This window comes from Podarcis filfolensis (genome assembly GCF_964270895.1).
Source record: "Podarcis filfolensis genome assembly, chromosome: 11".
Lineage (NCBI taxonomy): Eukaryota > Metazoa > Chordata > Lepidosauria > Squamata > Lacertidae > Podarcis > Podarcis filfolensis.
The window spans coordinates 28,823,208-28,846,961 of record NC_139613.1 but is presented as its reverse complement, the minus strand read 5'-3'; the positions used below and the strand labels follow the sequence as shown (position 1 = coordinate 28,846,961).

Below are 23,754 nucleotides of genomic sequence, written 5' to 3'. Positions count from 1 at the left end.
TTCTGGGCAAGAATTATTATTGCACAGGGAAGATGCATGCTGAATTATATATATACAAGTTGGCTCAAAGAGATGCTCACCACAAGAGCCTCACTGCTAGACTACGATTTAAACATTTTACTGTACTATACAGTGGTAATGCAGGTTACAAACACCTCGGGTTACAAACACTTCGGGTTACAGACTCCGCTAACCCGGAAGTAGTACCTCGGGTTAAGAACTTTGCCCCAGGATGAGAACAGAAATTGTGTGGCGGCAGTGGGAGGCTCCATTCGCTAAAGTGGTACCTCAGGTTAAGAACGGACCTCCAGAACGAATTAAGTTCATAACCAGAGGTACCACTGTACTGTGGTGTGCATCTTTTTTGACCACCTTGTAGATAGCATGCTCACAAGGAGCACAAGCACCAGGAAACACTATTCCAAAGCTACTCAGCCGGCTTCGAAGGACATAACAGCTTAAATAATAACATTATCAATCAAAGGCATGGCACAGAAGTTTAACAATGAGGCAATTGATTTGGTAACATTTTACAATCACTTTGCATAGGAATAGTCAAATGACCACACAAAGTAAAAGATAATGAAGGCTCAGTATAGGCATAATCATGAGCAGAATCTGACACAGTGCCTTATATGGGTTGAGCCAGCATTTTTCAACCTATGAGGTGGGCTCCTCCTGGAGGGGGTGAATTTAAGAGAAAGATGTGGCGCTTATTCCTACAGTCAATAGCAAAGACCTGGGTGGGTTGAATGGCCTTAGCAGGCGACTGAGCTTCATTCAATTTGTGGATGTGACTGTTCTACTGTACATCACCATCCTAACCTGATTTGGAAATAGCGGTTGCTTTGTTTCACCTATGCATCCCTGCGCATAGTCTGGAGTAGGCGTGGTCAGAGTTGTCCTCTTCTTTTTTCTTCTAATGCTGGATTTGGATTGGTACTCCTTGTCTATAGATCCTTGTATGCAACATGCACACATATGACAACATGCAAGAACCATCTTGTGTTGGTCAACTGTTTGGGTTTCCCTGTGGCAGAAAGCAGAGTAAATTTGTAAAGGGGTGCCGAGTTCAAAAGTATTGAGAACCACCGGATTAAGCCAGGGCCCTTCATGGTCTTTTGAATTGCTGTAGAGTGCCTCTCACTTCCCACAATCCCACCTCTACTCCAAGGATCTAAACAAGCCTTGCATTTAATTGCACGTATTAGCAGTGTACTAGAATTCCACTGAGACAGATCAGAGAGATGCTTTCAGGAGGTATTCCAAGGAGTGATATGGCTCGATCCAGCAATTCCACATTTTAAAAAATGGCAGAAGTCCAACCATAGGTATGCTGTATTGCTATGAGACATCTGTAAATGTCCTGTGCATAAAAAGTTTTTCAGAAGACAACTCAACCCATTCTTTCTGCTGGTCTGCAAGCATTTCTGCCAAACATTTTATTAAAACCGGGTCCACTTTTGAGTCAAATTTGTTAGCAAACCAGTGCCCGTAGTTTATAAGCCACCTCAATTCTGCAGCTGCATAGATGCACACACTACGGAGATGTGTACCAGTACAGGGAGGATAGAGATGGTCTTCAAGGTAATTCCATTTTACTAAACGAGTTTTGCTCTGAAGATCTGAGATATCCTGAGCTGTCCTTGAAATCCCTCCAGGTGCTCCAGGAACACGAACAAGGGTTGCCCAGAAATGTTCATCGGGCGAATAAGTGTCCTTTGACCATTCAAAAAAATCTTGAGCAATGGAACTTTCTAGGACATGCTGTACAAAAGCTCGACATAACACAAAATAGGCACTGCCTACAAAAACTTCAATATTGTGGGGTGGTGGGTCCTTAGAGATATTGGTTTTCACAGGCATCTTCATGTCATAAGGCATTTTCTGAAGTTCGTAGTGATAGGTAAATCGTTCCTTTTTACTGCTACTGGGTTTGGTTGTCTCCAGCATGTTTCCTTCATTTAACTTCTTAAATTCAGACACCAGCTCGAAGTTTGATCTCAGAGGGAAATCTTGGCCACATAAATTGATTACATACTTCCATGGGATGGAGGACTTAAGCAAATCAGATAAGCAATTCAAATCTGCCTGGAGCCTTGAAATATGGGCATATTCCACCACCTCCAATCTGGACGCAATGAAAATATTGGGGAAACATTTGGCCAGATTATCCAAAGCATTCTTAAAAGTGCTAGAGGACTTTTTGTCATAATGGATACAGTAAACATTTTGACTGCTGTATATTGTATGGATGAGCCTCTCAACCATTATTGCATCTTTATGAACAACCAGAGAATAAGCTAATGGGAATTTTTCCTCTTCCAGAGAGACGGGCTTTAGGTGATATCCTCTAATTGCACGGTACAGCTGACAGTTACTAGTCATTGTTACAACATCTTCATCATCTAAATCGATAATGGATTGTCTCCTTATCTCTAAAGTTTTCCCAATCTCCACAGGATCCTGATTGTATATGGAGGAACAGTTAATCTCATACTGGGTGTCTTTTTGGGAAAATGTGTATTTGTTTTTCACAAATGATGAGGTGCTTAAAAAAGGTTCTACAAAATAAATATTTTTGTGAGGGAACAACTCAACTCTGAGAAGTTTCAGCAGCAAGAGCAGCCACGCTGTTAAAAACAAGATCAAGAGATGCCGTCTTGTTGGATAATTAGAGGAGCATTTATGTCTCTTCATCCTGTGAAAAGAAAGAAGATACAGGCAGGGAATTAAACACAATTCTATACTTTTCACATATGAGACAAACACTGACAAGACTGCAGCTCTAATGGGATGCTTCTACAGTTCCTTACGATCATCTCAAACCATCACCAATTAAATATGATTCATTAACTTTACACAAAACCAGTAAATGAAATGAAGTATCAGCTGTCATAATTACTGCTGGGGTTACTAAAAAGGTAAAAAGGTAAAGAACCCCTGGACAGTTAAGTCCAGTCAAAGGCAACTATGGGGTTGCAGCGCTCATCTCGCTTTCAGGCTAAGGGAGCCGGCGTTTGTCCACAGACAGCTTTCCAGGTTGTGTCACCAGCATGGCTAAACCACTTCTGGCACAACAGAACACCGTGATGAAAGCCGGAGTGCACGGAAACACCGTTTACCTTCCCACCACAGTGGTACCTATTTATCTACTTGCACTGGCATGCTTTCAAACTGCTAGGTTGGCAGGAGTTGGGACAGAGAAATGGGTGCTTACTCCATTGCGGGAATTCGAACCACCAACCTTCCGATCAGCAAGCCCAAGAGGCTCAGTGGTTTAGACCACAGCGCCACCCACATCTGCTGGGGCTATTATGCTGAACTAGTGAAGTGCTCACTGATTTGACAGACTGAAGCAGAAACCAGGCTGTCCTAAGTGTGAGGAACAGCCACACTCCATCCCTCACTGTGGCTCCTCCCTGCCCTGTCCTTCTCGGTGATGAAACAGCAAAGTTACACTTGACAGGGAGCCTCCTGTGACCCCTCTCAACAGTGATGCTGGTGCTATTGCTGGACAAGCAAGAAAGAGAATGAAATTTGGTACTCTGGAGGCTGAATGTCACAGTTAAAATTTTCCCAGTTTGGGGGAACATCTACATAGGTAGCACGAAGGATTTTGCTGATGCATTGAATAAAACTTCAAAAGAAATGGGTAAAATAGGCCAGCTCTTCACAAAGAAGAATGGTGAATAATCAAAATCCGTATTAGCGCAATACCCTTAGTAGGCCAACTAAAATGGCCACAATGCATTTCTCTTTCACAAGAGGCAACCTGAAATCTGCACAGCACCTCACAGGAACATCTGCCACCCCCCACACTGCATCTGAAGATGCTTTTAATGGCAAACACGTCTACCATTACTTTTTGTGGATACATCAGGGATGGCCCCCACAATCCCATCACTGCTGACCATGATGGCTGGGGCTGATGGGAGTTGGAATCCAACAGTTCCTGGAGGGGCTACAGGTTCTCCATCCCTGGTAGAAAAGCCAGTACATTGGCCATGCAGACTGGGGCTGGTGGTAGTCTAAAACATCGGGGGGGCACCACATTGGCTATTCCTGCTATATAAATTGATTAGTGAGGATTACAGTTGTTATTTGTTGTGTTTTCCCTCCACTGCAGTATTTTAAAACCCTGCGATTTTTAACATACTGTGCTTTTGTACAGTTTTGATCTGGGTTTACTTTTCTTCTCCATTTCCTTAATAATAAGACTTTTCCTTTTTATGTGCCAACGTGCATATTTCAAAAACAATTTTTGGTTGTTGTTGTTTTTAACAAATACAAGAACCATTAAACACTTAACCAGCAGCACATCTGCTGGTTTTTGTTTTATCCATTGTCTCTAGATATACACTTACATGCTCAACATCAAACATATTACTTAATGTAACCCGTCCACTGAGAAAACTGAGCAGTTGGTATAAGAAGGTTTTGATTTTTGACATTATCATCGTTAAAGAAAGGGGTCCATGTTTCTTGGAAGCTGTCTCTATTAATTATGCCTTTAATTGCCCTTCTGTGTCAGGTGAGACGCTCAGAAATTGCTGTATCCCATATATTATTTTTCTATAAGTTCAGGGGTATTTGTTGCTGAAGGACATCACAGCATTAACAGATAACTGCTTTGTAAAAACAGCCATGTGGGGCAACAGATGAATGGTATACTTGCAGGTATAGTGCGGTATATATGGTAAATTCAATAAATAAATAAAACAAAATTGTGCCAATATTTCAACTTCATGAAGTATTTGTGGGGTGGGGGACAACACAACACTGGGTGTTCCTAAAACTCAGTAATTTTGTTACTGTAAACAAGAAAACAAAGGCATGAAGTGATCCACACCCAAATATATTGCTTTTAGCAGCAACATTGCCGGGAAACATTTATTGTTAGATGAAACATACTGAGGATGCCAAACCCTCTGCTTTTAAATGGAACTATGCATAAAGGCTGAAGCCTCAAGAATTCCTTTTCTTGTGAAAAGGAGTCCTCTCACATCAAGTGCCTGGGCATGCAGTCAGCAGCAAGGGAAACACCAGGCAGCTGGGTTGGCTCCTCACAGATTTGTTGAAAGAGACAGTTCAGAAACACACCGTCAGCAGAGGATACACATGCACAGAGATTGGCAAGACGATGCCTTGTTCAGCAAATACTGTACAGTGGGTGCATTGTACAGTCTTTATTATGCAAAACCCATTACAAATTGAGAGCTCTGCCCTCAAACAGACCGATGAATACATAAACAGTGAACCAACATAATTTCTGAATAGCTCCAGAATAAGTGTTGGATATAGCCATATATTTGCTTGTAGCTAACATCATGTGGACTAGCAGGCCACCTCATTTTCTAAACCCCAGAAGGCTGAGTTTTAACTACGAGGCAAAATATTCTAAACACAGCACCATCTTCAGAAACCCTGGTGTACTGAAAAACCATAATGATTTAGCTGCAATTTCTCAAAAGGTTTTATGTGATGCATGAGATCATGCTAACTCCAAACGCACAATCTCTAATCAGCCACAGAATGAGGGTCTACACTGTTCTTGATCCTAGGGCTACTTTGCCTTTCAAAATGAGAGGCACTAGTTTTCTGGTTTGCATCAGAACCTTCTGTGTTTAGTACAGGAGTGAGGAACCTCAGGTGTGCAGGGGGGAGGCAAATATGGCCCTCTAGACCTCTCTGTCTGGCCTTTTGGACTCTCCCCCTCACTTGACCCCAAGTGTTTTTGCCTGACTAGAATGTGTCACTTGCCTCTTCTTTGGTGTGATTATGCATGTGGATAGAGATGAACGTTGATAGATTCAGGGCAGACAAAAGGAAGCACTTCTTCATAAATCACATAGTTAAACTATGGAATTTGCTACCACAAGATGTACTGATGGCCACCAACTTGGGTGGATCCATAGAAGGATAAAGCAAATTCATGGAAAATAAGACTACTAGCCACAATGACTATGTTCTACCTTGACTGTCAAGAGGCAGTGTGCCTCTGAATGCCATGTGCTGGGAATTAGAGGAAGGGAAGGGGCTGTTGCACTCAGGTCCTGCTTGTGGGTTTCCCATAGGCATCAAGTCAGCCATTGTGAGAATGGGATGCTGGACCAGATGGAGCAAGACTCTTCTTATCTTTTCCTCATTTGCAAAGTTGCCCCCAACTTGTGGAGGTCAATAGGAAAGAGATTTGGGAGGTGGACTAGCCCACCTTACATGTTGAATAAACTCAGAAGATGAATGTGTTCAATAGAGCTTATTCCCAGGTAAGGAAGGATAGGATTGAAGCCTAAGAATGCAATCCTACAGTCATACCTCATGTTACGTCTGCTTCATGTTACGTTCTTTCAGGTTACGTCCCGCGGCGACCCGGAAGTACTGGAAAGGGTTGCTTCCAGGTTTCACTGCTCGCGCATGCGCAGAAGCACAAAATGACGTCACGCACATGCGCAGAAGCAGTGAGACGTGCCACTGTGGGTTGTGTTCTTTTCATGTTGCGAACGGGCCTCCGGGATGGATCCTGTTCGCAACCAGAGGTACCACTGTATTCTCATTTACCTGTGAGTAAACCCCACCATGCACAGTAGACCATATTCTAAATAGACATTTGTAGGGTTGGGCTGAAAGCACGTTTACTTGTAAGTAATCCTCACTGAACAAAATAGGGCTTACTTTGAGTAGACCTACGTAGGGTTGGGCTATAAGATGGCTCTCATTCTTTGAAGGATTCCATCTGGTTTCTCACGTAAGTTTGAAACACACTGCATGATGTAAACAGGCATTTACACCTTAGATACTTTTCTGGGCAAGAGGTGCTAAGTGACATTAAAGTATTTTAATCAAATTATCACCTCAGCTGAGTCACAAATCTTTAAATAGCCCAACTGGTACCAGGCAAGATTTCTTGTAGTTGCACACCCCCACAAATGAAGCACCAAACATTTTGTGCAAATGTACAGGTTATCCGTGTGTGTGTGTGTGTGTGAGAGAGAGAGAGAGAGAGAGAGAGAGAGAGAGAGAGAGAGAGAGACAAGGCTTCATGAATCTCTTGTTTATAGAAACGAGCAATAATTAACTTGTCCTTATTTCAGGAAAAGGAGAGCATGAAATAACTACAATGATTAAAGCAAATCTACTGCAAATTTCATGTGGCTTGTGTCTATAGCAGTTTTATGGATTTCCATCATGCTTCCAAAAAAAAAAAAAGTTTCATGTCTTTTCTCCCTGCCACATTTAGAATGCAATTTATATGGGAGAGGAGAAGAAGTGCTAAAGGATTATCAAATCCTTGCTAAAAATTATAAATTTGTCTTGTTTATTCCAGGTCTACGGAGATACCTAATTACCTGGAGATGCTTCTGCATATATACAGTACATACACAAGGCCTTGTTTCAAGCTAGGACTGGGCTTATCTCACTTTTTACATTCTGTTGCCTACAAATCACCTTTAGCCCTTATAAGGTCTCAACACTGACACTCAGGGGTTGACAATACTAACAGGAAAGCCTCACAACTCTAGAGCTAAGCATGTCATCTTCCAATTTCATTATTACCATTATGGTTCTTTTGCTTCTTTGGCCTACCCAATTTTATTCATTTCAAGGGCATGACTAATATGCTTGTGCTGTAGTCGTGCAAGTTTACCAAGGACTGAGGAAGCCTATAGTTTGGCCTTTCCCTGTTAGGATTTATACAAAACAAAGGAAATTGAGTCATACACGCTTTCCTCCCTGCATGAATGGCTCACTGCACAGGCTGTAAGCATTCTGGAGTTCCCAATGCATAACTGGACACAGGAAACTTCCATGTAAAGGCAATATACCAGCACTATAAGGGGTTCTGCTTATAAAGCTAACTATCAGTTAACAAGAAGCCTCCGCATAGCTACTTTCCTCTCCTAATTGCGTGTTTACTCACAATGGGCCAACAAAATTCAAACCTGTTAGCTCGCCTTCCTGTTGTTTCCAAACATCTCTGAGTCACCCCCAAACAGGTTTATTCCTGCTGTCATGAATCTGGACATGCTGGTTTCATTTCAAGAAAAGCAACATGCAGCAGACAGAAGCAGTGTTAGAAACTCAGCTAGGTGCCAAATGGCTCCTTAAACCAGGGTTAACCTCACCAAAACATAATGCTTAGTTGCCATTTTGGGGCCAGACGACTTGAAAGTCATATTTTTCAATACAGCTTTTTGGTTCCTGAAATTCATTCTGATTGTGCACATAAAATATAACAGAGAGAATTCTATAGGATGTGTTGCTATCATGGGAAAACAGTCAAGATCCAAGGATCCCCAGGCATGCACCTCCAGATGGTGGAAACATCAGGTGCTATCCTGGCACCCAGGAATTTTTGTTCGAATCCATGTGACGGGGTGAGCTTCTGTTGCTCTGTCCCAGCTTATTCCAACCTTGCAGTTCAAAAGCATACCAGTTCAAGTAGATAAATAGGTACCGCTGCGGCGGGAAGGTAAACAGTCTTTCATGCGCGCTGGGCACTCGTCACAGTGACCCGTTGCACCAGAAGTGGTATAGTCATTCTGGCCACACGACCCGGAAAGCTGTCTGATGTTTGAATATCCCAACTTCAGTTTCAAAGAGGATTCTAGAGAGTTTAGACCCACCGCATTTGTAGACCTACCTTTTGTATCTCTCTGTATCCTGTTCCCTTTGTGCTGGGTTGTAGGATACTTTGCAGTCACCATGTAAACTGATGGGTTACATCCAAATAGTTCTTTCCCATATTTGTATCAGCTCTGCTCTAGACCAATCTCTCTTTTCAAGTATGCAGCCATTCTATGCAAGTATGAAGGAAAAACACTTCTTTCTGTCAAGGTCAAAGAAAAAGGGGGTTAAGATGTCTTAAAATAGTTTCCTGCACTGACATAACAATCTGAATTTTGAATGCCACTGTGAACTCTACTTTGGGAAATAGCTTTTAGACTTCAAATACATAAATACATCATGTGGACAATGGCTCTGGCCTACATTTTACTGTATGGTGCAACAAAGACATTTCTGTGTTTTTACATGAAGTAGCACACGGAATGTGATGAGGCAAGGTGTGCTTCGATTTCAAAAAGCTTTCAACAAGGAACTTCATCAAAGACTCCTGAGTAAGCTTAGCCATCATGGAATAATAGAAGTCCTTTTGTGAATCAGTTATTGGTTAAGTAGCAGGAAGCAGAGAGTAGGAACAAATGGACAGTTCTCCAAATGGAGAGATAGAGAGAGAGTCCTTCAAGGATTGGCATTGCAACTTTAACTTGTTCATAAATGATCTAGAGTTAGGAGTGCATAGTGAGGTCACCATATTTGCTGACAATACTAAATTGTTCAGGGTCATTAAAACAAAGGTAAAGGTAAAGGGACCCCTGACCGTTAGGTCCAGTCGTGACCGACTCTGGGGTGGCGGCACTCATCTCGCTTTATTGGCCGAGGGAGCCAGAGTACAGCTTCCGGGTCATGTGGCCAGCATGACTAAGCCACTTCTGGCGAACCAGAGCAGCACACGGAAACGCCGTTTACCTTCCCGCCAGAGCGGTACCTATTTATCTACTTGCACTTTGACGTGCTTTCGAACTGCTAGGTGGGCAGAAGCAGGGACCGAGCAATGGGAGCTCACCCCGTCGCGGGGATTTGAACCACCGACCTTCTGATCAGCAAGTCCTAGGCTCTGTGGTTTAACCAACAGCGCCACCCACGTCCCTTATCATTAAAACAAAAGGAGGTGGTAAAAAGAGCTTCAAAAGGACCTCTCCAAATTGAGTGAATGGGCAGTACAATGGCAAATGGAATTCAATGTAAACAGGTGTAAAGTGATGCATGTTGGGGCAAAAAACCTTAAGGTCACATGTTCATGGGGTCTGAACTGGCGATGACTGACCAGGAACGAGACCTTGAGGTCAGACTGGATAGCCGATGAAGATGTTGACCCAGTGTGTGGTAGCTGTGAAAAAGGCGAAGTCCATGCTAGGGATCATTAGGAAAGGAATTGACAATAAAACTGCCAATATCATAATGGCATTATACCAATCTATGGTGTGGCCCCATTTGGAGTTCTGTGTACAGTTCTGGTTGTCCAACATCAAAAAGCAGTACTGTGGAATTGGAAAGAGTTTGGAAAAGGGCAAACAAAATAATAAGATGGCGCAACTCTCCTATGAGGAAAGGCTGCAGGGTTGGGGCTTCTCAGTTTGAGAAAAGGTGAGGGAAAAGTGACATAACAGAAGTTTAGAAAATTATGAAGAAAGTGGGTAGAGTAACGTTTTTCTCCCTTTCGTAACGCTAGAAATCGTGGACATCCATGTTGGAAGATTCAGGATACAGTGGTACCTCAGGTTAAGTACTTAATTCGTTCCGGAGGTCTGTTCTTAACCTGAAACTGTTCTTAACCTGAAGCACCACTTTAGCTAATGGGGCCTCCTGCTGCCGCCAGAGCACAATTTCTGTTCTCATCCTGAAGCACTATTTCTGCGTTAGCGGAGTGTGTAACCTGAAGCGTATGTAACCCGAGGTACCACTGTATATAAAAGAAAGTACTTCTTCATGCACTGCAGCTAAACTATGGAACTCGCTCCCACAGTAGGTCAGCGATAACCAGCAACTTGGATGATTTAAAAAGGGATTGGACAAATTCATGGAAGTCAAAGCTATCTTTGAATACCAGTTGCTGGGAATGGCATGTGGTCAGAGTGCTGTTGCACTCATGTCCAGCTTGCAGGCTTTCCATGGGCATATGGTCAGCCATTGTGGGAACACTATGGATTGTAAAATCTCCAACTAATTATCAGCCAAGAAGGCTGCAACCCTAAACACACTTAACAGGGTCCAACTGAAGTCAGTGGGAGTCACTCCTTCTGAGTAAACATTCTTGGGGTGCTGCTGCGATGCTTTAGGCAATACCTCAGTGTTCTCTGTTTTCATTAGCTTTGTATAACAGTGTAGAACACGCTTCTAAAGTTTCCAGCAACTGTAACTTTTCATTCAGTCCAGTTTTCTACTTTCTGAATTGCGCACATCTACTCATAAGTCTCACTGAGTATAATGGAGCTTACTCTTAGGATAGCGTGTACACACTGCAGCCTTGAAAAATACTGCTTCCTCATCATTTGGTCAATACCACATAACATTTATGCCTTTTAAAAACAAGCATCTATTTTTTTGGATACTTCAACTTCTCTGCGACTCGCACTGGAATTTCAACCTGGCAGCCTATCATTAGTATCTTTGTTTTACTGTTCCAAGGAGCATGATGGATTATGTTGCATAAGACAGCTTTTAGAATTTTTTTCTTCACCCTTCCCTAGACAAATAAAAAAAAGTATCTGGCTTGTCTTAGACTAAAGTTTCCTTCTGTCACAGTTACTTGCACAAGCTGACACCATGCTAACATTAAATCTTAACTTTTAAATTTAACATTGTATTATTATTTTTTAAAAATGTTTATTATTTGTTTAGTGCTTAAAACACACAAAAAATAAAAAAGAAGAAGAGTAACAGAAAACGTAAGTTATGGGGGTATAAGAAAAGCAGGAAGAAACCATGTTGTGTGCCTATTTTATTTCAACAAACTTTATATGCCACTTGATTGTAATATAAAGCAGTTTACAAGAAATATTTTAAAATATCAGCAAAAAAATTTTATAAACATTTTAAAAATATCATCCTGGTTGCAAAATTTCTTTACTTCCTTTAAATTAAGAACTATAATTTACATCATTGCCTGAATTTGCTTTCCAGTTTTCAGCCTCCTTGAGACAAAATATGAATCTATTTTCTTGTTTCCACTACTCAAATCTAATTAAACCTTCATGATCATAAATCAATTTGCAATATTCAATTAACTATAGGAAAAGATTACTGTCATGGCTACAACAATCTCTTAGTTCATTTCCATTATTAATGATTAAGTTGTCCCTTGATTCCTTCAAATGATCAACTGGGCAATTTCATTCCGATAATCAACTAATTAACAGTTAAGAATTTCCTTCTGCAACATATCCCTTAATTCCTTCAGACAGCCAGTCATATATAGGAACAGTGAACTCTATTCTCCAAATGCCTTTTTTTTTACGTTGCCAAAATAGCAACATCCGCACACTTAAGGGAGGTTATTGAGAAATCCTAACATTTGCAAAAGTATTTTTTAAAATTGGGGAAGTGGCTCAAAATCAGCCTGATGAGGACTAAGAATACTTAATGGCCACAGAATGTTGGCAGATTCTTTGTGATGTGGAAAACCAGAGGGGGGTGGTAATGGAATGAAGTATCCTGAAAGGCAGTGTGGCTCTCTGGCTGCAACCCAAAGCAAGAGGATTCATTGAATCATAGAACTGGAGAGTTGGAAGGGATCCCAAGGGTGATCTAGTCCATCCCCCAACAATGCAGGAATCACAGCTAAAGAATCCCTGACAAATGGCCATCCAACATCTGTTTAAAAACTTCTCTAATGAAGGAGGCACTCCGTTCCCACTGTCGAACAGTTCTTACCATCATAAAGTTCTTCCCAATGTTTAGTTGGAACCTCCTTTCATTTGAATACATGAGTTTGGGTCCTACCCCCTAGATCATCAGAAAACAAGCTTGCTTGCTTCCCATGGGACAGCCCTTCAGATATTTGAAGATGCCACCCTGCAACATTTTATTGAAGGTCCTACATGTTCACTCGGTTTACAAACAGAAGGAAAGAAGGTTTTAAATATTTAGAATTGTCCCCCAATTATAAATTAAACAAACTGACAAAGGACCTGACAAATGGGCACAGAGAATGATCACAGGGCATACGGAAGACTGCATTTTTCTCTCACCCTCACCCAAATGCACACTTGAATCTTGGCAGAGTGATTAAAAGGAATAGGAGGCCTGTGGGCATATTCATATCCTTATCTAGCTCTCCACCCATGCTTAAAGCACTCTTGTACCACTTCATAGGCTTCCCCCAAAGAATCCTGGCAACTGCAGTTGGTTAAGGATGCTGGGAACAGTAGTTCTGCGAGAGGCCTCATAATAACTCTAGCAGCCTTAAGAAACTGCAGTTCCCATAATTCTTTGGGGGAAGCAAAGAATTGTTGAAAGTGGTGTTAACAGTGCTTTAAATACATGGTGTGGTCAGTCAATGGAAAGGAGCAGGCAAACACGCTGACGGTTCTGTTCCACCCTATGGATACTCTTTCACATGCAGGAGCTGCGCCCTTAAGGTTTGCACCCACATTACCATAACACAGTGTGTGTGTACTTTGGAGGTGGGGGGTGGGTGTATAATGCAGTCACACATGTACAGAGCAAATTGCCCATAAAACCCTCTCCTTAAGAGAGACAGACACACCTACAAGTTCATATCTGCCAAAAAAGGAGGGAGTCGTTTCTGTGGAAGGGTGGTTTATTTACAATCTAAAGATTCTCACAGTTGTAGCCAATGTTAGTCCTACTCAGAGCAGACCTATTGAAATTAACGGAAATGACTAACTCCATTAATCTCAATAGGTCTACTAGGAGTGGGAATTAGTTGGCTACATAATAAATAAAATTATTATTACTATTATTGTTATTATTAATTTATACCCCACCCATCTGGCTGGTCAGCTCCCAACAGAATATTAAAAACACAATAAAACATCAAACATTAAAAACTTCCCTAAACAAGGCTGCCTTCAGGTCAGATAGTTGTTTATATCCTTGACATCTGATGGGGTTCCACAGGGCAGGTACCAGTACCAAGAAGGCCCTCTGCCTGTTCTACAGCCCTTAATAAAGGTAAAGGTAAAGGGATCCCTGACCATTAGGTCCAGTTGTGGCCGACTCTGGGGTTGCGGCACTCATCTCGCTTTATTGGCCGAGGGATCCGGCATACAGCTTCCAGGTCATGTGGCCAGCATGACTAAGCCGCTTCTGGCGAACCAGAGCAGCGCACGGAAACGCCGTTTACCTTCCCGCCGGAGCGGTACCTATTTATCTACTTGCACTTAATACTTGCACTTAAGGGCAGTTGCTTTCGAACAGCCCTTAATACCATACATTTAAAGCACATAGCTTCCCAAAGAACCTTAGAAACCATAGTTTACTTCCCACAGAGCTACAGTTCCACACACCTTTAGCAAACTGCAGGATTCTTTGGGGGAAGTCACTGTGCTCTAAATATCTGGAGTGGATGTGAATCTGTACTCTCTTATACCTGCACAACCCCCACCACTGGCTGATTTCCCCCTCATCGGTCAGGTTTGTCTCTAGTTTTGGAATCCCAGCTTGAGAACAGGAGATTAAAAATTGCTTGGCAAGCATTCACAACATACAATCAGCAGATGGGGAAAGGATTAAGCACCCACCTCTTGCTTGCTCCACTTTTGGAATCCTGTTTCCCTTGCAATGTGTGGTTCCATCCTCACTCTCAACAGCCCTCCTGTTCAATGTGAGGCGTAATACCAGGGGTGAAACCAGACTTTATTTCACCCGGGTCGAAGACCCAGTTTGGCACACGCACCACACACATTTCCATACACACACACAAGTTGGGAGCCTCAATGGCACCCCTTTGGAGGCTTCACCCGGGGCAAAAAACCCGGATAGCCCTCCCACCCCTGTAGCTACAGCTCTGCGTAATACTATGTTACTCCCCCTCCTCCATTCACACACCACTATTTCAGAGAAATCTTCTGGTTCTAAAAAAGTGATAACTACATTAATGCCATCCCGGCAGTGCTATTCTATGCATGTCTACCCAGAAGTATATTCCACTGAGGTCACAGGGACTTACTCCTAGGGAAGTATGTACAGTGGTAACTTGATTTAAGAACAGTCCGGTTTAAGAACCATTCAGTTTACAAACCCTGTAAAACCGGAAATAGTGTCCCGGTTTGAGAACTTTACCTCAGTCTAAGAACAGAACCTGAACAGTGGAAGGGCACCGGCAGCGGGCGGACTCATTAGGGAAAGCACGCCTCGGTTTAAGAACAGACTTCCGGAACGGATTAAGTTTGTAAACCAAGGTACCACTGTACAGGACTGCAACCCTAGATTGTTAAGCATACAGATTTCAAATAGTGCAAAGCCAAAGAATACAGTTAAAATCTGCAAATGACAAATATGACTTTCCTGCAAATTCAGGTTCTTTGCTTACAAAAACTGTGTGCAACTTTATTCAGCTCAATTCTTACTTTGAAAAAAAAAAAGATTTGGCAATGGAAACTGAGTGTGTCAGTGCTGCAGGTCAGAACACAGGGATGTTAGCAGACAACAGCAAAAATGTAATTAGCACCTAGTTATGGGCTATAATAGCAGTTCTTTTTTAAGATGAGGTTTACAGTAATTAAGATTTACTTAAAGTTCAAATTATCATACAAGAAGTATCCAGTTACATCTTACCACTTACCACAATTGAACTGAAATCTTTTTCTACTTTTGTTCATAGCTAGGAATTGAGCAGCAGAAGAAAAACAACCTAATCTGCTCTTGTGTTTGATGTGCAAAATCATCAGGCAAAGCTTTTTAACAACATGGAGAAACTTTATCACCTGCTAATGTGTGCACATTAAGCTGCTATTAAAAGCACAGCTATAGGGGCATTAAGAAGCAATCCACAGCTCAGTGGTAGGACATGCTTTGAATGCAGAAGGATCCATGTTAAATCCCTGGCAATTCCTGTTAAAAAGATGTCAGGCTTCTGAGCTGAGATAGACCCTGGAGATTCAGTTACAAACAGATATTGCTGGACTAGCGACAGACCAGTGGAGAAGCTTCATGTACACAGTGGAGTCACTTGAAAATGAAAGAATGGGAGCAAAGCAAAGGTTTATAATTCAGTTACTCAGCTGAAGTCACTGAAATACTAATGATATACAGTGAACGAGTGTTGTTTTTTTAATTCCATGGTTCATCTTCTAGTGACAAAGTAAAGCTGGTAGTGTATATGAATTTGTATCTGTGTGAAAATTATTCTAACAAAGATTGCATGCATCCTTTCCAAGTGACAAGTTACAATTAAAATTCTGAAGTTTCAAAAGCCAGGAAGTGATTAATTGAATCAATTATGGTTAACAGCAGTAATTAATTAGACTTAGGTGACAGTCCTGGATGTTCAGTTCATGGTGCGTTAAAAAACACAACACCACCCGTGCCCTTTTATTATAGGGACCATTCATCAGAAAAGTTAACTTTAAGTTCCAGATAGGAAAAATATTTCAATGCCAAATCATTAATGTTGCAAAGTACTCTTGATATTCAAAAGCACATTGCAGTTGTTGACTTGTCTATGCTCTCAACATAGCAAAATTGTAGGTGGGAATCTGAAGCTGTCTAGGTAAAGACTACCTAATGAGTCCATGGTTCCCAAGTCTAAAATTCAATCCATTTAACCACACCAAGTTAAAAATGCCACTTGGGCAATAACTTGCAAGCACTGGAGAAGGACATAAACCAGTGTCGTTTTACAGGAAATGTAAAGCCTACTCTGTGTGATCCATTGTTGGTGGTGCAGTAGTGGAAAGTGTGAAGCAGGGCGGGGCACCCATTTTTTTGTTGCCAGTCCACCCACTTTGCCTACCTACTGCTGCCCTCTGCACAATACCGCATATACTGTTCCAAAGGGTTCCCCAACCCTTGTGGGCAGCTTTTGGGAGAAAAGAGGGGACTGCACTGGGTAGTGTGAGAGGGGGAGTGCTGTCCATTACAGCAAAGTCTCACTGTGCACAAACCTAAATAACGAACTCTTGCAATGTAGAGACAATGTAATGTTTGTTACATGTTTGTTGTTGCAATGTAAGTTTGTTCTTGGTATAAGCTTTCGTGTGCATACCAAGAACAAACATAGTTGGTCCCTAAGATGCTACTGGACATTTTTTATTTATTTTTATATATATTTCGACTGCGTCAGACCAACACAGTTACCTACCTGAATCTAACTCTTGCAATGGTAATCTTCTATGTTAGTGCTTTTAGGCAAGGGACAATATTTACTGCAATTCTGTGTAGCACCCTACCTGACGGCATGCTGCCGTTTCTTTTGCTGTTGTATTTGAGCATTACAGAACCTCAATGTCAGAAGGACCTCTCTAGCATAACTCTAACTGTGTTTACTCAGAAGTAAGCCCTGCTGTGCTCAGTGGGGGGTTTCTCCCACTTAAATATCCATAGGATTGCAGCTAAGTAACTAGCCCATACGCCTATCCTACACCAAGGCAGACTTTTGTTCTTTCCAACATGTCTTATAAATATCACACTAAAAGCCTCCAAAACCGTAATCTCACCATTTATCTAAGCAGTTTTTTCTGGCTTTTTCCTAATTCATTCTCACAATTAGGAGGCTTCTAATTCAACTCCATTGTGCAACTTGTCTACAACATCTTCCACTCGTTCAGAAAAAGCTTTTAAAAAGATGACACAGCAGCTGCCTTTTCTCAACAGCTAGGCATACCTTTTTTCTTTTCTTTATTTAGTTCCCCTGAACGTTACTTTACTCACAATACACTACGCAGAAAGCCCAGGGGTCAAGCTCTTTCAACAAGAAACGTCATTACCCTGTGCCTTTGATTATCCTACGACAAGGAGGACTTTGCCTTCAGAACTCCAGAACTCCTCTACTAAAACAACAACAAACTACTGCCGTGGGGCAGACAACTGCTACTTGGATCAAGAGGTCAAAAATCATGAAATTTATAAAAATGGAAAATGCAGATATGTACTTAGAAACGTGACCCATTCAGTGAAAATAGGTTTTCTTCCTAGCCAGTGTGCACATGATTATAGGATTACAGACTTAAACACAATAGTCTTTTCATATGTAATTAATGCACCAATGGATGGGAAGGGGTAGAAATGACAGCAGGGTCCACTCGCTCCCCATTTGTGTTTTCACTGAACTCCAGAACAGGCTCATTGTACATAAAGCAGCATGTGTGGAAGTCCTGTTCACACATTCAGTTAACAGGTGTAGACAGCGACCAGAACCTGCCCTTCTACATGTGCTCTTTAAACCTGTGGATCATAACATATGAAATGGGCCATCATCTTCTATGAGCCATAAACAAAAATCCTCACTATTTTTTCAGACTGTGAAGTTGAACTGATGAATTCGTCAACTTAAAAACTAAACAAAAAAGATGTCCCCAAATTAATCAGGCAACAGATTAAGTTTAAGTGAAATATATTTGAAACACAATCCATTTTGTGATGTTTTTGTGACCTTTTTGAGCCACTTCCAAGTTTGATGCAATGCATGTATGTGCGGTCGCACACATATTAAACATGCATAAATGGGGGGGGGCTTCCCCTGTATATATGTGCTGGAAGGTTATTTAATTTGGTGACACCTCTATTTATGACATTTTAAATAACAGTAACAATATTTAGCCTCTTCAGAAGACTTCACGTACATTATCTCAGTAATCCATACATCAATCCTGCAATACGATCACCATAATTTGGGGAGGGGGCTGAGGCTGAGAAACAATCTAGTGAGCTCATGGGCTGAGATTATAGACTTGAACCAGGGAGATCCTGACCCCATCCCAGCACCTTATGGTGGTAGCACAAAACTTCTAGTTTGTGACCCGATCTAGTGCAGAACTTTCACACAGGTTTTTTTTGGGGGGGCGGATAAAAACCGGGAATTCATTGTTACTGGAGTGCTCTCGTCCACTGTGCTATGCAGTATTAGCCCTTTGAGTTTTGTTCTCTTTATGGAGCACCTTTTGCAGGATTTGAGTGGTTACCTTTTCAACTGAGAAAACTGTTCAGTCTCCAAAGACACACATTAACAATATTTAGCTATAAGCAGCTGTAAGCCAATTCTCTAGGTTTTCCCCCTAGGTGAAATTTTAGACTGTGAACTCCTTGGGGCAGAGACCTGTCTTCTTATTGTCTGTTACTGCATGCACAATAAATGCAAAGTTGCCATCTTAGTAGCACATGGTCTGCAGTTTGTCAACACAATCCTCACACAGGTGGGCAGAGGATTGGTGTGACCGCGTTCAGGTGCTGGACAGTTTGAAGCATTGCACACTTGAGTTCAGTACACCCCCACCCAAAGTGCCAAGGGAACTCCCTTGAGTGACCCCTTAAAATTTAAGAGATTGACTCTTTATAAAGATTGAGGACTTGCACCTTTAGCAACCGCAGGAGAAACCAATAAAGAATCAGCAAGAACTGGAGTTCTTTTTCTAAGCACAAATATACAGTAGGAGCTGCACCTGTTGAATGTCTGCCCATCACTCGGTCAATAAAATCAAGGGCCTCTGGCCTTTGAACGGCAGCAAGCTTCCCTTCATCCCACATAGGACGACTCTACTCCAAGCAACCTCTCGGGTCTGGCCCTCCCAGGACGCCAAAGTTTCAGTTCGATGCTAGCCGGATGCTTGCACAATGCAAGATGGGAGTGACGCGAAACTTGTGCAGCGAGAGCAAGCTTCTGGAAGGGAAAGCAGCATCTCCTGCGGTCACGTGAAGCGCCCCAGCCTTACCTGTCTGCTCGCTCCTCTGCAAGAACTGAGCACCGCATGCCAAACTGAGAAAGGAAGGAATGTAAGCAACCATCCGAGCGAGATCTCAGGGAGGGGCTAGCAGGCCGGCCCTCGCTTTCTTTGCCAGAGCTCCGCCTCAACTCCACGCGGGGTTGTTGTTAGCCAGCGGGGGAAGCGAACGGCAGGCACGCGCGATCAACTGCACAGGCACTTGGCTGAAATTACTCGGAAGTCGACCTCCTCCTGTACGTGCCTGCTTGTCCCGAGGACATGGGGCTTCCCGGGCGTCGTCCCTGCACAAGTTGGCGGCGCCGAGCTCTGCCGCGGGAGGAATGAAGGGGCTGAGAGGAAGCGCCTTCTCCTGAGCCCCAAAGCCGACCGCGAGGACCTCGCGCGCGCGCTTCCTCGCCCGCCCTTTGCCGCTTCCTTCTTGAGGCAAATAGTTCCAGTTCCTCCCTCTGCCCTTCCCTCAGTGCCGCCGCCGCCGCCGCCCCGCACTCCGAGCGGCTTCCTCAGGGCACTCGCCTCCCGCTGCCTTACAGCAAGGCGAGAAAGGCGGGCAAACAACGACGACATCTAAAAGTTTCTTTCCCTCCTGAGCAGCGAACGCGCCACTTACGAGAGCGCACCGGCCCTGTCTGTCCCGGCGGTGCCAGCGGCTGCTGTGAAGTCAGGCAGATGTTTGCCTCTGGCTTAGTGGCCGCGCGCCCAGAGCCGTCGCCGCCGCCGCGCAGTTTTCCTTCTCCTCGCTGCCCACCCCCACCCACCCGGGCGCGAGCGAGCGAGCGTGTCTGTGGGAGACGGAGTGCGCGGGAACTGTTGCTCCCGCGAAGGAGAGGACCCCATGACGTGGTCGGAGGAGGAGGGGGCGCCGCCGCGCCCGGGACCTCCTTCCTCCTGAGCGTGGAAGAGCGACGCTGCCGCCCGCTCAGCCCAAGAGAAACCAAAACAACCGCAGCGTGACCCCTTTTTTCGAGCCAGGAAGACTCCGCCGCCAACAACACCCAACGGGCTCCTCGCCGTTTCTTCTCCCCACCCAGAGGCTCCTTACCGAGCTCGGACGGAGCCCTTACGGCGTCCCGCGAGCGCACACGGGCGCGCTGGAGAACTTTGTCGCGAACCTTTGCCCTCCCCTGTTTCTGTAACGGGGGAAATACGGGACGGGAAAGGCGGGAGGAGCCCTCTGGGCCTTCCCTGGCTGGCCCGGAGGCGGCGGGCTGTTCCAGTCCAACTCGAAATGGAAATGTCGAAATGAAGGAAACGTGTCGCAAGGATGAGCACAGTTCTCTTTTTATATATATATATTAAAGCCAGTCTTCCTCTTCCTCCTGCAGTGTTATAATCACAGAAGTTTAGAGCTGACCTGGAAGGGACCCCGAGGGTCGTTCAGTCCAACCCACAGCCTGGGTGGCATCGAACCCCTAAAGCTTCTGCTTCACCTCCAGGAACGTGTTTTCTGTTTGCTGTCTAGGCGACCTAGATAGGCAGAGACCGAGGTTGGGAACGAATCTCCATATCGAGCTCGTTCCCATCCCAACCAGCCTTGTTGTTTATGTGTTTGGAAAGGGCGGGGAAGAGCGCCGCGCCTCCTCTGGTGGGCGCGGAACATCCATCCTGCGCTGCTCCGGACCCATTGGGAAAGCAGAGCGCTAAGGCTGCTGAGGTTTCGGTTAGGCGACTTTGGGAGACTCCAAGGGGCCGCGCGCGGCGGCTGCGGAGTAGCAAGGAGGGTGAGGAAATCCAGCCCAGGCGCTGGCAGATCCCGAGGGCTGGCTGTGTCGCCTCAGCCACTTGATCCCCTTTCGCTCCTCCAACTTTTGCTCTGTGGCCGGGGGCGGGGGGAGCGCGCAGTAATTATTTGAGTGTTTTAATCAGCTTGCTTGTTTCCAATTCCACTAGTTGCAAATTTGGAAAGTTTCCAGTATTCCATTGCCCTCCGTGTGTGCGCGCACACACAAAGCTGGACTTTTTAATCTGTTCCTCCCAGAGGACGTCGTACTTCATAGGCAAATGTTGTTCGTCACGAAAAGTGGAACTTGGGATTTGTCCACATACCCATACAAATGATAAGGAGGCGTGTTATCGCTCCCTCTTTCCTTCCTGGGAGACCTTCCGCCCCCAGAGCTGATACTTTGTAAGCGCTTGGTAGCAAGTACAATGTTCCTTTTTTATTATTTCGGAAAGCTTTTGATGGCATGCAGCCTCAATCACGCATATTGTCTAGACTGGCAGCAACCGATAATTTGTTTTGATTGGGCTTGTGCTGAGGTTTTTAATTGCTGAAGGGGAGTGATAAAATGTGGTTTACTATGTCTGATAGGGATATGTCTACATTATAATATTTATTTAAAAAAACAATTTAATGGTCTTTTTATGCAGCTGGGAGAGCAGTGAAACACGTGAAAAATAAAATAAATCCTTGAATGGTTACCCATCATCTCTGTTGGGCATTTAAGCCTCTCATGAGCAGAAGTGCTTTTTCTCTTACCCAAGATGTAGTGCGTGTAACAGCATATGCCATGGGTAGGCAAACTAAGGCCCGGGGGCCAGATCCGGCCCAATCGCCTTCTAAATCCGGCCGGCGGATGGTCTGGGAATCAGCGTGCTTTTACATGAGTAGAATGTGTGCTTTTATTTAAAATGCATCTCTGGGTTGTTTGTGGGGCATAGGAATTCATTCATATATTTTTTTCAAAATATAGTTCGCCCCCCCCAAGGTCTGAGGGACAGTGGACCAGCCCCCTGCTGAAAGTTTGCTGACCCCTGGGCCATATGTTGTCTGTCAACTCAGAAGTTGGCAGCATCAGCATCACTTTGAAACTCCATAGCTCAGTGGTAAAGCATTTGCTTTGCATGCCAAAGGCCCCGGGTCCAATCCCTGGCATCTCCAGGTAAGGCTGGGAGAATAATAATAATAATTATTATTATTTATACCCCACCCATCCGGCTGGGGTGAGCTGCTGCCAGTCAGTGTGGGCACTATTGAGCTAGTTTAATAAGTCTGACTCAGTATAAGGCAGCTTCCTGTTCCCACTGCACTCAATGGTGCTTGTTCCCACAGTTAGATGTGTACATTTCTTCACGGTTGCTGTGAGGCTAAAATTAGATAATCCTATAAATGCCACTTTGCTAGGAGGCAGGATGCACATGCAGTGTAATGTCATTGAATCTCGCCCTTTCTGTATTCCCCCCCTTCAGTAAATGGGTAGAAGCTTGAAGGTGCATTGCATTGCATGCACAGAGACTGAGCATCAGCACACTGAAGCTCATAAAAGACAGCTTCTCACAGGCTTCAACATGAGATTTTTTGATGCAGAAATACTGGTATGTAAGATCAGGTCTTAAATTCAGGCTGCATTTGTATAACTGAAGTCAGACTCCCCACCTCCACCAATATCATGTCCAGGAGAAAATCAGGCCCTGGTGTCTCTGGCAAACAAGGGATTTAAGTAGTATGGCTGGCTCATCTCTTCTCTTCATCTCTTCTCTGAGTTTAAAGCTGTGTTTACACTGTGCACTTCCAGTGCTGGGTTTTGAATGTGTTCACATGACATTGTAAAAAATGCTTATGTATCCTGTACTTTTCAATAAAATAATACTGTTTGATGAGTTGTTTCTCAAACTAGCTTCACCATGGCTGCAGTTCTTAAACAGCTTCTAATTTGCCTCTAGCCAAGGTGTGAACAAACACCTTTGCATGAGGTAAAGACATCCCTGCCCATAAACACCCCCTGGTGTGTACACCAACAGAAATGAAATTGTCACCAATGAAGCCATGCTGATATGAACAGCTGGAGGCAGAGAGATGTGAAATGCACCAGAAAAGAAAGAAAAAACAATCTCACTGTGCTCCAAGACAGTAATGTGAGCACCACCCTTAGAGAGCTAGTTAAAGGATAGACAAGTGCAGGACTGGATAGACCAGCGACAAGCATTATTTAGATCTTGGCATAATTTAAAAAGTCATCTGTAAGCAATCAGTTCAAATCTCTTGCAAAGGTGATCTGTCCCTGGCTTGGAGAGCCTGACTGGACATGGAGAAAGGGGGATGTCAGAGAGAAAAAGTAGATGGCAGAAAAAGAGAGAAGAGGTGGCCCTGTTCACTTTTGGTTTTGGCCCTTCCTACCACTGGCTGTGGCCCAGTGGTGTAGCGTGGAGGGTGCAGGGGGGGCCGGCCACACCGGGCGCAACATCTGGGGGTTAGGGTTAGGGGGCACAAATCCACAGGTTAGGGGGCGCAAATTACTTGCCTTGCCCCGGGTGCTGACAACCAACGCTACGCCACTGCTGTGGCCCCCAA

General features: G+C 43.9%; 1 protein-coding gene and 1 long non-coding RNA gene across 5 annotated transcripts; one reads left to right on the top strand and one right to left on the bottom strand.

Moving 5' to 3' along the window:
- Nucleotides 1-20,792, bottom strand: GCNT4 (glucosaminyl (N-acetyl) transferase 4). Of its 3 annotated transcripts, none has more exons than XM_083577416.1 (3): nt 20,506-20,792; nt 8,645-8,830; nt 1-2,701 (listed from the first exon to the last, which is right to left on the bottom strand). In XM_083577416.1, exon 3 carries the CDS (start codon nt 2,698-2,700, stop codon nt 1,345-1,347), a length of 1,356 nt encoding a protein of 451 aa, XP_083433542.1. In that variant the 5' UTR covers nt 2,701; nt 8,645-8,830; nt 20,506-20,792; the 3' UTR covers nt 1-1,344. The 3 variants fall into 3 exon arrangements, with proteins under 3 accessions (XP_083433542.1, XP_083433541.1, XP_083433540.1); XM_083577415.1 differs by lacking the exon at nt 20,506-20,792 and adding an exon at nt 19,455-19,591; XM_083577414.1 differs by lacking the exons at nt 8,645-8,830; nt 20,506-20,792 and adding an exon at nt 19,455-19,577.
- On the top strand, nt 19,376-23,060 carry LOC310745260. Of its 2 annotated transcripts, none has more exons than XR_014540042.1 (2): nt 19,376-19,515; nt 20,789-23,060. It is a non-coding gene; the product is annotated as an uncharacterized lncRNA (long non-coding RNA). The 2 variants fall into 2 exon arrangements; XR_014540043.1 differs by lacking the exon at nt 19,376-19,515 and adding an exon at nt 19,623-19,699.
- Nucleotides 23,061-23,754: the final 694 nt, after the last annotated feature.